The following is a 12,999-nucleotide window of genomic DNA, read 5'->3' as shown; positions in this document are numbered from 1 at the left end:
TGACCAGACACAGAGACACTATAACTGTCACCTCATTACTGCCGATAGAGCAAGCTATGAAAATTACTTGGGTGGCCAGTGGTTCAATTTCTGCAGAAAACGAGTGATGGAAGAAGGTGGTAAGCTCATCTTTGATCTCGAAAAGTCACAGAAGAACTAGCAAATTCGAGTTGCTCCAAAGTAGATCTTTGTTGTTGAACTATTTGAACTTCTACTATTTTGACGTATCGCTTTGGACTGTAGTCGTAAACTATTTTGACTTTGAGATGTCATTTGTTCTTTTCATTTTGTTTGGTGTAAATATTGGCAAAAATCCCTTTTTGGTTAGTCTATGAAACTTGCAATCTCTTTTATAAACCTAACTATTATGTAACGTTAATCTGCACATTGTTGGTTCCTTCATTGGTTCCAATTAGTATTATGTTAATTGTAATGTTGTTTTCCTAATCTCTTGAACAAAATAAAACATGCTCTTTTCCTACAGTAAATCTTTATAATGCTTTGGTAAATGTTTTAGAAATGTACATATATGTAACTTCTATTTAACATTGCAATTTGTTTTATACCTAGCACTTCTCAAATGAGATATCCATGACATTTCTAAAAGGAACATGGAAAACAATCACACTCATCGACAAACAAGCTCAAAAAAGGTATAAGTGTCGCTTGATAACAGCAAAGAGAGCAAGTTACAAAAAATACTTAGGCGGCCAATGGTTCAAATTTTGCCGAGAACATATGTTAGAGGTATGTGATAAGTTAATTTTTGATCTAGAGAAGCCATCTAAAAATATGCACGTTCAAGTCGTTTCCAAATAAAGATTTGGTGTTCATGATCCGCACTTTCAACAAATCACCTTAACTCTAATCCTAGACTAGATTATCTTCACTCACTGATGTTACTTCTTTGCTTGATTTCATTTGATGTAAATATGGGTATCAATCATTTTTTGGTAACTCTATAATAACAACACTCTTTTTTATAATTTTGGATAATATGTAAATTCACACATCATTGGTTCCAATTGTTTTCATCATAAATATTATGTCAATTTCTAATCTCATAAACTGATTATATGCTCTCTTAATCAGCCCATACATATTTTATGATGAATCACAATGTTCCATCGTTTTAACATCTCTTCTTTCGAATTTTTTTTATCGAATACGTTATTGAACCCGTGCGAAGCACGGGTTTGTACCTAGTTCTGTTACTAAAATTCATAGCCTACAACTAAAATTCATAGCCTACAAAACAAGTTTACCACTTGTCTACTTAGTGGGGATCTATGTGTGGTTGTCTCGGATTCTTGAATTTTTCATGATGCCGACACAATTAGTTTTTGGAATAAACTCATCACAATTATATGAGTTAGGTCCCATTTATGAGGTCCTACAATAGAAACAATACGCTATTGTGTATGTATAAGTACTGATTTTTAATTAAACCAAAGTAATGATACATGAGAAATATTTACACTTGAACAAATTTTTCTCTGGTCTAATCATTTCTGCACTAATACTTAAGATTTAGGAATGCTTTTTGAACATAAAAAATTTCATATCAATTTCCTTCTCGCAAATACACTTAAATTAAATGTACTTTATAATGGGTTCAATTTGCAATTTGGGGGACATGATGCTAAGCTTTATTTTGTAAATTAAAAAATCGTATCTTATCTTTATCTTATAATAAAGATTAGTATAAAGATCCCATCAGACTCAGTCATGACCTTTTTTTTTTTTTGAGGGAGACTCAGTCATGACCTTAATTATGAGTATATTCCCACCCTTCCAGAGCATGTGTCATGTCGGTCCGAAAATATTTGTACACTAAAAAAAACCTTTGTAATAATTAAAATTATATTTTTTATTTTTATCATTTGGTATGGTTAGAAATTCATTTTTTTTGTCCTCGTGAGTATAGTTTAGTTGGCAGGGACATGCATTGTTATATGCAGGGTCCGAGTTTCGAACCTCAGACATCTCATTTATTCATTTCAAAAAAGGTGAATTCCAGTCATTAGACTACTTGAAAAGAAAAGAAAAAAAATCATCTTTTAAAATGAATAAATGGGTAACATTATTGAAGGGTAACATTGAATGTCTATGTTAGTCTGAGTTTGTTTTATGATTTGTGACATTGATTGAACTGATGAAGCAACCCCACCCGTGAGAAGGTAAATCCAAGAATAGAATGAAAGGGGACAAGAGCAACTCAACTGAAATTACGGTCTCTGGTTTCCAAGGTCTCTGATTCTATTCCCTGGATAGGTTAGTTTACCTTCTTAAAAAAAAATATACACCAAGTCTTTTAAATAAATTCTGCAACCACAATTAATGTGTTATGTATTAAAATCTGAATTTTTTTTTTTTACAAACAAATGGAAGTGGTTTTGTTAGTTTTTTAAATATTGAATCTCGAATTTACTATTGCTTAGAATTTATTCGATATTCCTTAACTCACCAACCGTATTACCTACCTACTCGAGACCGTCATTTTTTCGTAATTTCAAGAATCACATTGTGATCGCAATTGCTAACGCTTCAAAATTTTAAAACGTTTCTTAACAGTTAAAATTTGAGGAAAAACTAATAATGGATTTATTGAACCCTATGGTGCATTATGGTACTTGCACAACCCCCACATCTGGGCCATTTTTTCTGGCTTGTGAGATACGACAACAAGAGAAGAACACCTTGTAATTATGGTTGTTTTGTTTTTTTTAGGAAATTATGGTTGTTTTGTTGTAATTTAAATGTTATCTCGATTAATTGAAAATATAGTTTATATTTTTAAATGGTTGAGTATGATTTTTGGTGATATGCATATATAAAAAAAATAAAATTTGAACCTTGATGTTTTAAACATAAATGACTAACTTGACACGAAAAAATGATTAACTCAACGGAAAAGAATATATGTGTAGTATGTTCTTTCAAAAAATATGTGTAAAAAAAATTGCCATAATTTTTTTTAAATAGACGAAATGACAATAGTCATTGAAAACTCACTCACGTTAAAAAATGGGGTTTGAACCTAGCTGTTTCGACATTTTTAACGGTAAAGTTATGACTTGTGACATTTTTCCCTTAAATTTATTCTAACTAGTTTTTTTTTTTTTTAGCAAAGATTCTAGCTAGTTATTACTTATAAATTGTATTCTTTCATTATCGACATCACCTACTAGCAATCTGCATCATCAACACTAGTGTATATTCAAATACACACTGATAAAATTTTATTGGTTTATTATAACTAGTTTATTAGTTGACAATTAGATATCCCATGTGAGTAAAGGATTCTGCACTACTCTTGGAAATCATACTAAGAGCCCAAAAGTATGTATTGAATCTTCTTCCATTATCTAGCCCACAAACTAGCTTTCTTTAGAGCAATATTTTAAAGTATTCAATCAATTCCTCCAAACATACATGTCTAAAATCATAGTATATAATGGAAGGTGCTATTTACACGCTGAATTTATGAAACTTGATTTTGGCCAAGCAGATAGTTGCCTACAAAACCGAATGGAGTACAGTCTGTTATCTTCCACTATTCTCCATTGAAGTCCATTTGTCACACCCCACTACCCATACCTTCCTCACCCACATGCCCCAAAATATCTTAGCCCAAAATATTTGAAAGGAGTAAATATGCATATTTTGTCCTCATATTGTGTGAGCAAAGTGTCACTATGGTCCCTAAATTGGGGTAGCACTTGGGTGATATTGTGGTTGGTGACATTGATAACACTAGTCAACCATAATGTCACAAGTGTACAAAAAAAACCTTGTGAAAGAGAGAGAAGAAAGCCACATGTGACATTGTGGTTGGTCAATGTCACCAATATCACCAACCACAATGTCACCCAAGTGCTACCTCTAAATAGGCTTTGAATGTGTCAAAACTCAACAATGTCCATGAGTTAATCTTCTCTTAGTAATTTTGCTGTGAATTAAGATAAAAAAATTCACACCAATATTTTGATGTGTGAAGAAGGGTTAACAGTAATTAATAACCAAAACAATCACAAGCGATAACAACATATCCAACAACAATGTAAAGCAAAACCACAATTGAATTGAAGGACGACATGATAAAAAAAAGTAGTATAGAAGATGAACAATACACAATATTGCTACCTAGTTCAGTCTGATACTGACATGATATGGGGGAGAGAGATCTCTCAAATTCATTATCAAAAAATTCTTTACAAAGAGAAACAAGGGTTAGAAGAAATTAGATTTCAACAAGTTCTCTAAAAATAAACCTTAATTTCTACCATTTTCTCGAATTCCTTCATGTGGCCAAGAGACTCAATGATTTCTCTACCCAATGTGTTTACAATTGTTTCCCAACTATAATTTCTATCCTTAAAATAAATTGATCATTAGCCTTTGATTTTCTAAGGATCTCCTTTTTTTGTAAACCTTAGCTTGCCTCAATGTCATCTCTCAATGATTCCTCTTTTGGTTCCTCAAGTTTCATATCTTTCCACACACTTACTAAAACCCAAAACCCAAAACCTGAGCCTTGTATTTAAAAAGTTTGTCCAGCACTTAAAACTTGGTGACCAAGAAAAGAGAAAAAATCGTGCCTCTGTGTCGCGAGTCTTTATTTATGTGTCACGAGATAGGCAAAATTTGAACACTTTCATATTCACATGAGATTTCAAGATACATCCAGTAATTCTCCACCTTGCCTTTAAATCAATGGTGATGTCAATATAACCATCAATCACCTTCTTTCTTATCCTTGCCTAGACATCGACCTTGCATCCAACGACCCTTGTCAGTCCCACAAGCTTCTAAGTCTGATCCTTATCCTTGCATCCAACTACACTATGTTACCCCACAACTTTACACATTTACCTCTTTAACCCTCATAATGTCTTTCGCCCTCTTGAAGATCCTTGCACCCAACTACACTAGGCATTTTAGGTAGTTCTACAAGTTTTCGTCATAACCACTTCAGCCCCCAGAGTGATGAATTCCATCCTCTTGAAGTTCCACTAGCATCCAATTACCCTTGGTCTTTTGAAGTCATCCCACAAGTCATGGCATACATTCTTCAACCCTAGAAATGCCTTCCTTACTCTTATAGAATTCTCTCGCTCTTAACTAGAGCATGACATCTACGGTCTCCACAGTAGTACTACTTTGGAGCAATAATATCCTTTATTTCCCTATATTTTTACCAAGTAGCTAGAAGCCACTGTTGGCTGTATTCTTTCAGACCCATTAGTGTAAGGCTCCACCTCAAGCTGAGTTTTCTCCACCTCAACTTCCAAATGTGTTCATCCACTCTGTCTTTCATCTTGTAACCTCCACCTCCAAGGTTAATCATTAGCGTTCTTACCACTGCCTCTCCTGACTGACCTTTGTTTGTAATTACCACTGCCTCTCCAAGCTGATCTATGGATGTTGGGAAAAAACACATAATCACCTCTTCAAGCTGATCTATGAAACATTAGCATATCAAATAGTGAAGGGGCGAGGTATATTTTTTAAGAGGATAAAATAAAATATATTACCAACACAAGCATGTCTTTTCAACACAAGATGTTTCAGGAAAAAAAGAGTAAAGCACCCCATTACATTATCGAGAACATCCAAAAAAGAGAAAAAGAAACTAATTTACGTCAGTCAGACTGGGAAAAAAAATCAATTAGACAAGGAAGAGGGTTAAGCCTCCACGATTGGTAATATAACTCGATTTCAGCCACCAAAAAGACTGAAACTAAACTTTTCCCCATAAAGATTGCAAGTGATCCTCCTTCTTCGAAAAATGCAACTCTTTCTCTCTCTCTCTCTCTCTCTCTCTATCTCTCTCTCTCTCTCTCTCTCTCTCTCTCTCTCTCTCTCCCTCCCTCCCTCCCTCCCTCCCTCCCTCCCTCCCTCCCTCCCCAGATGACCCACACAATTGATGGCCAAATAATTTTAAAAGTCAAACAAATGTGTTTAGGGTAAGGTGAAAGAGGGTCACCTTATACAATCGACCACATTCAATCTCTCAATCGTTGTTAGAAAAAAGAAAGGTGAAAGAGGATCACCTTACCAGAGACCTCTTTCTAACTTAAACTCTTCAGTCAGATTACCATTCACAAGAGCTGAAGTTGTAGCCGCAGTGACCCAATAAAAAAAAAGTAGGAGATCCTTCAAAACAAAAAAAATAGGAGAGAACAAAATTTAACATCTCTCTTTTTATTTTTTGCTAAAATCTCTCTTCTTTATTCAAAGTGCCATCATCTTCCTATCCTAATTCTTGTATCTTAACTATAGAATTCCTAACATTCTTCGTTTGTGCATTCACAATAGAAAAGTTCCATTGACGAGTGGTGGTCATCATGACGAAATCAGATGTGTGCAACGTCCACATGTGCAAGAACCAAATTAGTCTCTCAAAAAGTTATAAAAAATTCATTTTCGTATTCACCGTGAGTGAGTAGTAAAATGCATATTTTTAAAAACTATTTTAGTTGAACTTCAATGCTATAAATAGCAACCCTTTGAAAATCACAATCAACTAAATAAGATTACCATAAAATAAGAACAGTACCCAAGGAATTGTCTATTATAACTCGTGTGTATTTTCAACATACATATATGATTTTATCGGATATTTTTAATCAATAACTACAATTTGTCATCACTCTCACTCCAACTCACATCATGCTTGCTTGATTCATAAAATAAAAGTCACATCATGGTTGTTCTTTCAATGGAGGGTGGAAAGGAACAAGTAGGAAGAAAATGAAATATACACCGATATATTTTTTTAAGGATCAAATGTTTATATTTACATGTATATAGAAATTTACGCATGAACGAAAGAGAAACAAACAACAAGCGGCACAATAAACTTTTTTTGAATGACAAAATTAATTCTCTTAAAAATTAGATTTAAAATGTGATGTAGCTTGGGGCTAGATTGTTCCCTTATATTGTTATCAAATGGATCAATTTGTCCCTTTTGTCTTCAATGTAACATCGGTCAATATGACATTTGAAATGGCACATTAGCATTGTTAAAAAATCACACACAAAATAGTTGTTTTTGAACACTTGATAATGTGACTTACATATCCTAATTTATTTTTGTCATAGACCAAAAATTGTGGTTTTCATCGGTGACTAAACCAAATTATGTAGTGTGCATATGATTGATATCACGATATGTTTTTTGAAGTTATGATGAGCCACTTGATTTTACAAAAACTACACTCTATGTAAATTTAGATTGTATGTGAGTATGGTGGAATTACGACAGACCACTGTTACTTAAGTAAAAGCTACATTACATTATGTCACCGTGATTTGGTCAAAGATACATTAATTTTAAACGTCACTCTAAAACTTTTGTAAAATCACAGTGGTTCGTCGTGATTTTGACAAACTCATCCAAGTGTCAAAGACAAACACCTAATTTTTGTGAAGAAGGGGAATATCACTTCACTTTATTTCAAAAGACCAATTTGGGTCTTTGCCCTTTCTTTTTTCTATATATAGCACTAACTAAGTCAAGTTAATGAACCAAAATCTCACCATAACAACCATGAAACTCACACTTTCCCTCTTGTTCCTATTCCTCTCCCTAGTCCAAGGACTAAACCCCAAATGTGATGTCCAAGACAATGGCTCAACACTCCAAGTAATCCATGTGTTTAGCCCATGTTCCCCATTTAGGCCATCAAAGCCACTTTCATGGGAAGAAAGTGTCCTCCAGATGCAAGCCAAAGACACAACTAGACTTCAATTCCTTGATAGTTTGGTAGCTAGAAAATCAGTTGTACCTATTGCTTCTGGTAGACAAATCATACAGAGTCCAACTTACATTGTTAGGGCTAAAATTGGTACTCCACCTCAAACTTTGCTTTTGGCTATGGATACTAGTAATGATGCTGCTTGGATTCCTTGCACTGCTTGTGATGGTTGTGCTTCAACTTTGTTTGCTCCTGAAAAATCAACTACATTTAAGAATGTTAGTTGTGCTGCTCCTGAATGCAAACAGGTAAAAAATTAATCAACTTCACTTCACTAACAAAGTCACATTTTCTTGTTTTCGTATTTTTATATTGGCGGTAACTTTGACAAATTTATGATAGTACTATGATTTCATGAAACTCTAAAATGTAGTTTTTGTTAAAAAATTACGAAGGTTTATTGTGATTCTGTTAATCTCATACCGCAAATCTAAACAAGTACTAGGAAGAAAAGAATGGTTCTAAATTGTGGTTGTGGTCGTGATTACAATTACGCTGCAGACTTTGATATGGCTACACGATGCAAATGCAATTATGGTTGCGATGTTGCTAAGACATCTAAAACTTTTATATTGTTGCTGCAATTGTTTGCAAACCCTAATTTAAAAAATCTGAGTTGATTTCAATTTCCAAGCTCTTACATCTATTTTTTATTTATTTTTGATTCTCTGCCTTTTTCTTCATAAACATTTTTTTCGGTGCAATGAGTTATTTTTACTCCAAGGTATTTATTCTAATAATTTGCTAGTTATATGCAATATCTATTCCTGGTTTTCATGTTTTGTTTGAGTTTCCCTCAAAAAAAAAAATTGTTTTGTTTGAGTTGATCGCAAAGTTAACTAGCTAGTGGATTTTGCATTATTAAATCACAACAATTGTGGAATATTTGTTGAAAAATGTAATCTCTTTAATATATGAAAACAATTGTGATTTCAATACTTTACAGTTTTTTATTTCGTAATCAGCATCTAACATAAGATACTATATTTTTTTATTCTGCATTCAGTATCCAAAGATACTCGTTATTTTGTCGATTATCATATTTCTATTTTAAAATTTAAAAGAATCATGTGACCTCAAATGTCACAATGTACAAATCACAACTGTGAATGTTTTTGTACTCTAGTGAAGTACATAAAAATTTGTTTGAACTGATATACAATGGTGAAAGATTTGTTTTGGGGATGCCAATAAAATTATTGAATCACTACATGAAATTGTAGAAGTGAGCCAATTAAATTCTTCAAATTAATGGAATTTTTTATTGATCCCTAAAAATTACTAAAATACTTGGTCACTTTGTTACATGACAATTGTAAAACTAAATTGATCGAATATTTTTTTCTGATTACATTTATAAGCAATCTTTATATTGTTTGGGTTCATTAAATAACTAATGTGTCTAGATTACAATGTACTGTTCATATACATCAGTTATTTAATAAATCTATAAAAACAAAAGTTGTTTATAAATGTAATCGGAGAGATGCTGTACCAAAAAATAGGTTAGTCATAGAGCTTAAATTATCTTAGACAACTACTTAAATTATCTTTACTTAGACAAAAGTTCACATGACATACAGCTTGGCACGAATCTTTTACCTTTACTTGCCGTGGAAGGGTAATTACTAATTTCAAAATGAAAGGGACTAGTACAAGGAGAGATTATTGATCACATTGAAACGTGCAACTTTTGTCCCATTATTATTATAGGTGGGGTTGACTTACATATTATAGCCCAATCTATGAATCCAAAATATTGAAAGCTATGTGCTCTCTATGGCAGGCAAAGGTTCACGAGACTTGGAGTCTTCTAAAATCTAAATGCACTTTTTCCAATGATGTAATCATGGTTTAAAAATTGGATCGAAGTGGTCGGATTAATCGGTAAAAAGACCGATTAATAAGTTGGTTTATTCTCGATGGTTTTAAATTCTAGTTGAACTAGATTGAACTGAGTCGAATAGGTTGAATTGCAGATAAGGAAAATATTCAAAAATTGACCAATACATTGGTTGGTTTATTTTGGTTTAATAACGGTTGAATCGATTGAACCAATTGAATCATGATAAGTCTCATCAATTCATTCTCCTATCTCAATTTTAAAACATTTGTATTAATGTGAACATTTTATTTTGTTTCATTTAAACATTGGTATTAATGTGAACATTTTATTTTGTTTCATTTTTCAGGTACCTAACCCTAGTTGTGGTGTGAGCTCATGCAATTTCAACCTAACCTATGGCAGTTCCTCTATTGCAGCTAACTTGGTACAAGACACAGTTACCTTAGCCACTGACCCAGTTCCTAGCTACACATTCGGTTGTGTTTCAAAAACCACAGGCACCTCTGCCCCACCACAAGGTCTATTGGGCTTGGGCCGAGGCCCGTTGTCACTTTTGTCTCAAACCCAAAACCTCTATCAGTCCACATTCTCTTACTGTTTGCCAAGTTTCAAGTCTCTTAACTTCTCTGGGTCTTTGAGACTTGGGCCTGTTGCTCAGCCCAAGAGGATTAAGTATACCCCTCTTCTCAAGAACCCTAGAAGATCGTCACTATATTATGTTAACTTGGAAGCAATTAGGGTTGGCCGGAAAGTCGTCGATATTCCTCCAGCCGCATTGGCGTTTAATCCGACCACTGGAGCCGGTACCATCTTTGATTCAGGTAACACCCTTTTACCTACTCCCACATAAAAATATACTACTAGTTGTCTAACACATAAAATATTCAAAAAAAATTGAAGAAAAGAGAATCAATTGAAAGTTCTAATATTTACTTAAATGCATTATTATGTTTTAGAACAACATATAGAAATTTTAGTTACCATAGTCATATCATGATTCTTTGCATTTATTGTTAATCATTACCAGGTACCGTGTTTACTCGGCTAGTTGCTCCGGCCTATGTGGCAGTCCGAGATGAGTTCCGGCGAAGAGTTGGGCCAAAGCTCACAGTGACATCCCTAGGAGGGTTTGACACATGCTACAATGTCCCAATAGTTGTACCCACAATAACATTCATGTTCTCCGGCATGAACGTGACATTGCCACAGGACAACATCCTCATACATAGCACCGCCGGAAGCACCACGTGTTTGGCCATGGCAGCCGCGCCCGATAACGTGAACTCGGTGTTGAACGTGATAGCCAACATGCAGCAACAAAACCACCGTGTGCTCATTGATGTCCCTAACTCTAGGGTTGGTGTTGCTCGTGAGCTATGTACTTAATAAAATGGTCAATACACATAATCTTTTGTCAATGTGGCATTAGAAAAGTTGTTTGGGTAATGGTAATATGGTACTCCATTTATATTCATGGGTTTAATATTTAACATATGGTAAGGTTTGATTCTAACCACATGGTGTAAGATTTTGAGCTAAGAACTCCATATTTGTGTGTGGATTAAATTCATGTTAATTTCTAAAGTTAAGTTATATTTGTAGCTTTTGTAATGGTGAGTGTGTGTCACGGGTATATGTACCTCTAGCTAGCTACCTAGCTTGATTTGTGTCTTTTTATTCAAGTTAGTTGAATTGATGAGACTTCAATGTTTAATTAATCGTGCAAGTTCACGGGTTATGGATTAAATTTTCTATTCTTTGTTTTTTAGTCAAAATGTCTTTCTTTCTAAGATGTTGTACGAATATGCATCTCTGCTGGCATTACTGTTTAACTTTGTCACTTTAAAAATGGCGATGGCCAGTGACGTATCAAGGATTACATTCAATAAATAATTATATCTTAATTTATCACACATATAAAATAAAAACACATACAGCAAATAAAAAATAATCACTTTTTTATGGAAAATAAAAAATAATCATTGTCAAATGTATATTTACTTTCTAATCTAAAACTTTATAAAGTTTAAAAAAAAAACTTTATAAAGTTTTAAATATATATTTTTTTGTCATTAATTTAAAAAGGGTCCTCTTTACAAACATTTAAGAGAGATTAAAACAACTTTCCTAATGATTGTTGGCGTTGGTTGAAAATATACATATTGAAGAAGTTCCATATTACTTAGAATTGTAAAGAAAAAGATAGTACAGGACAAACAAAGTTGTTTCTTGAAGTGCAAAACAAACAAAGTTTTTTCTTGAAGTGCAAGACAAACAAGGTGGTTTGGGCTAGAGAAAATTGACGGAAGAAACAATTTAGGCTTAAGAATTTTTGTAGTCAATGATATGTTTATATAATCTGGATTATGCAAGGTGTTTATCAGTATACGAGCATTGACTGACATTGATGCAAGGTGTGAAATTATGTAGGTGCTCGAAGAACTTTCTATCAACATAGAAGTTGCACCATAAGTTTTCAGCAAGTTTTTTCGACATGTGGAAATTCTTGAGCAATTTAGCTTCGAATGAAGTATACTTCTTATGATGGAGCATGAAAGTTCTTTTGAACTATGATTGTCAACGAAGATAGTGTAAAAATTCATTAATGGCTTAACTTCATATGATTATACTCTTTATGGTGGAGTATGATAGTTCTTTTGAACTATGATTGTCATTGACGACAATCGGAGATGATATATTATTTTCAATCAAGGTGGAGACTGTTGGTTTTGGTTGAAGATATACATGTTAAAGACATGCCAAGTTGTTTATAATAGTTAATGAAGAAGTAATGCAGAATCAGCAAGGTTGTTTTTTGAAGTGCAAGACAAGAAATTAGGTGCTTCCTACGGTTGTTTACTTTCTTTCTTGTCAAATCTTGTAGGCCACAAGGTGTTTTTTTTTTTTTTTTTCTAGTGCAAGACAAGTAGAGTGATGCCTATATACATGTTTTATTTCTTTGTTACAAGATATACTGGTCAAAAACATTTTAAGTTAATATTTGACTATTTTTTTCTTATACTTTTGTCTTAGAGTGTTTTGAGATGTAGTTAAGGTGTAATACGGATACACATTGACATTCCTAATCACAAATGCATTTTAGGCAATAAATATGATAAAAAAAAATATTCTAGTTAGAACTCGCACTCGAATTTTCTCAAATGATTTTTCTTTATTTAGACTTTAAAGTTTATTAAATAGTTGAGTTTAATCACTTGGTTAAAACAACATGGATCATTTTGTCATATATTGCGGTTGGAAGATATCCAATTAGAAAAAAAGAAGCATAAAATAGATTAGGCTTTCATCGATGAAAATAGAAGACATCGATGAAAAGTATGGTGGTACTTTATTAAAAGATACTCCAACCGCAATCTATTTTCATCG

At 33.3% G+C, this 12,999-nt stretch overlaps 1 protein-coding gene and 1 long non-coding RNA gene across 2 annotated transcripts; one reads left to right on the top strand and one right to left on the bottom strand.

The window, feature by feature from the left end:
* The first annotated feature begins 7,534 nt into the window (after positions 1 to 7,534).
* LOC146935616 (aspartyl protease AED3-like) lies at positions 7,535 to 11,359 on the top strand. The gene is made up of 3 exons (XM_085750768.1): positions 7,535 to 8,014; positions 9,959 to 10,433; positions 10,640 to 11,359. The coding sequence occupies exons 1-3, from the start codon at positions 7,559 to 7,561 to the stop codon at positions 10,996 to 10,998; spliced, it is 1,290 nt and encodes a 429-aa protein (XP_085606894.1). The 5' UTR covers positions 7,535 to 7,558; the 3' UTR covers positions 10,999 to 11,359.
* LOC146935617 (uncharacterized) lies at positions 9,859 to 10,727 on the bottom strand. The gene is made up of 2 exons (XR_015030286.1): positions 10,594 to 10,727; positions 9,859 to 10,448 (listed from the first exon to the last, which is right to left on the bottom strand). It is a non-coding gene; the product is annotated as an uncharacterized LOC146935617 (long non-coding RNA).
* Positions 11,360 to 12,999: the final 1,640 nt, after the last annotated feature.

This window comes from Medicago sativa, chromosome 3 (assembly GCF_051527215.1).
Source record: "Medicago sativa cultivar Bolivia chromosome 3, Bolivia_mono, whole genome shotgun sequence".
NCBI lineage: Eukaryota > Viridiplantae > Streptophyta > Magnoliopsida > Fabales > Fabaceae > Medicago > Medicago sativa.
Note: the sequence above shows the minus strand (reverse complement) of the source record. Positions and strands in the feature narration are given on the sequence as shown.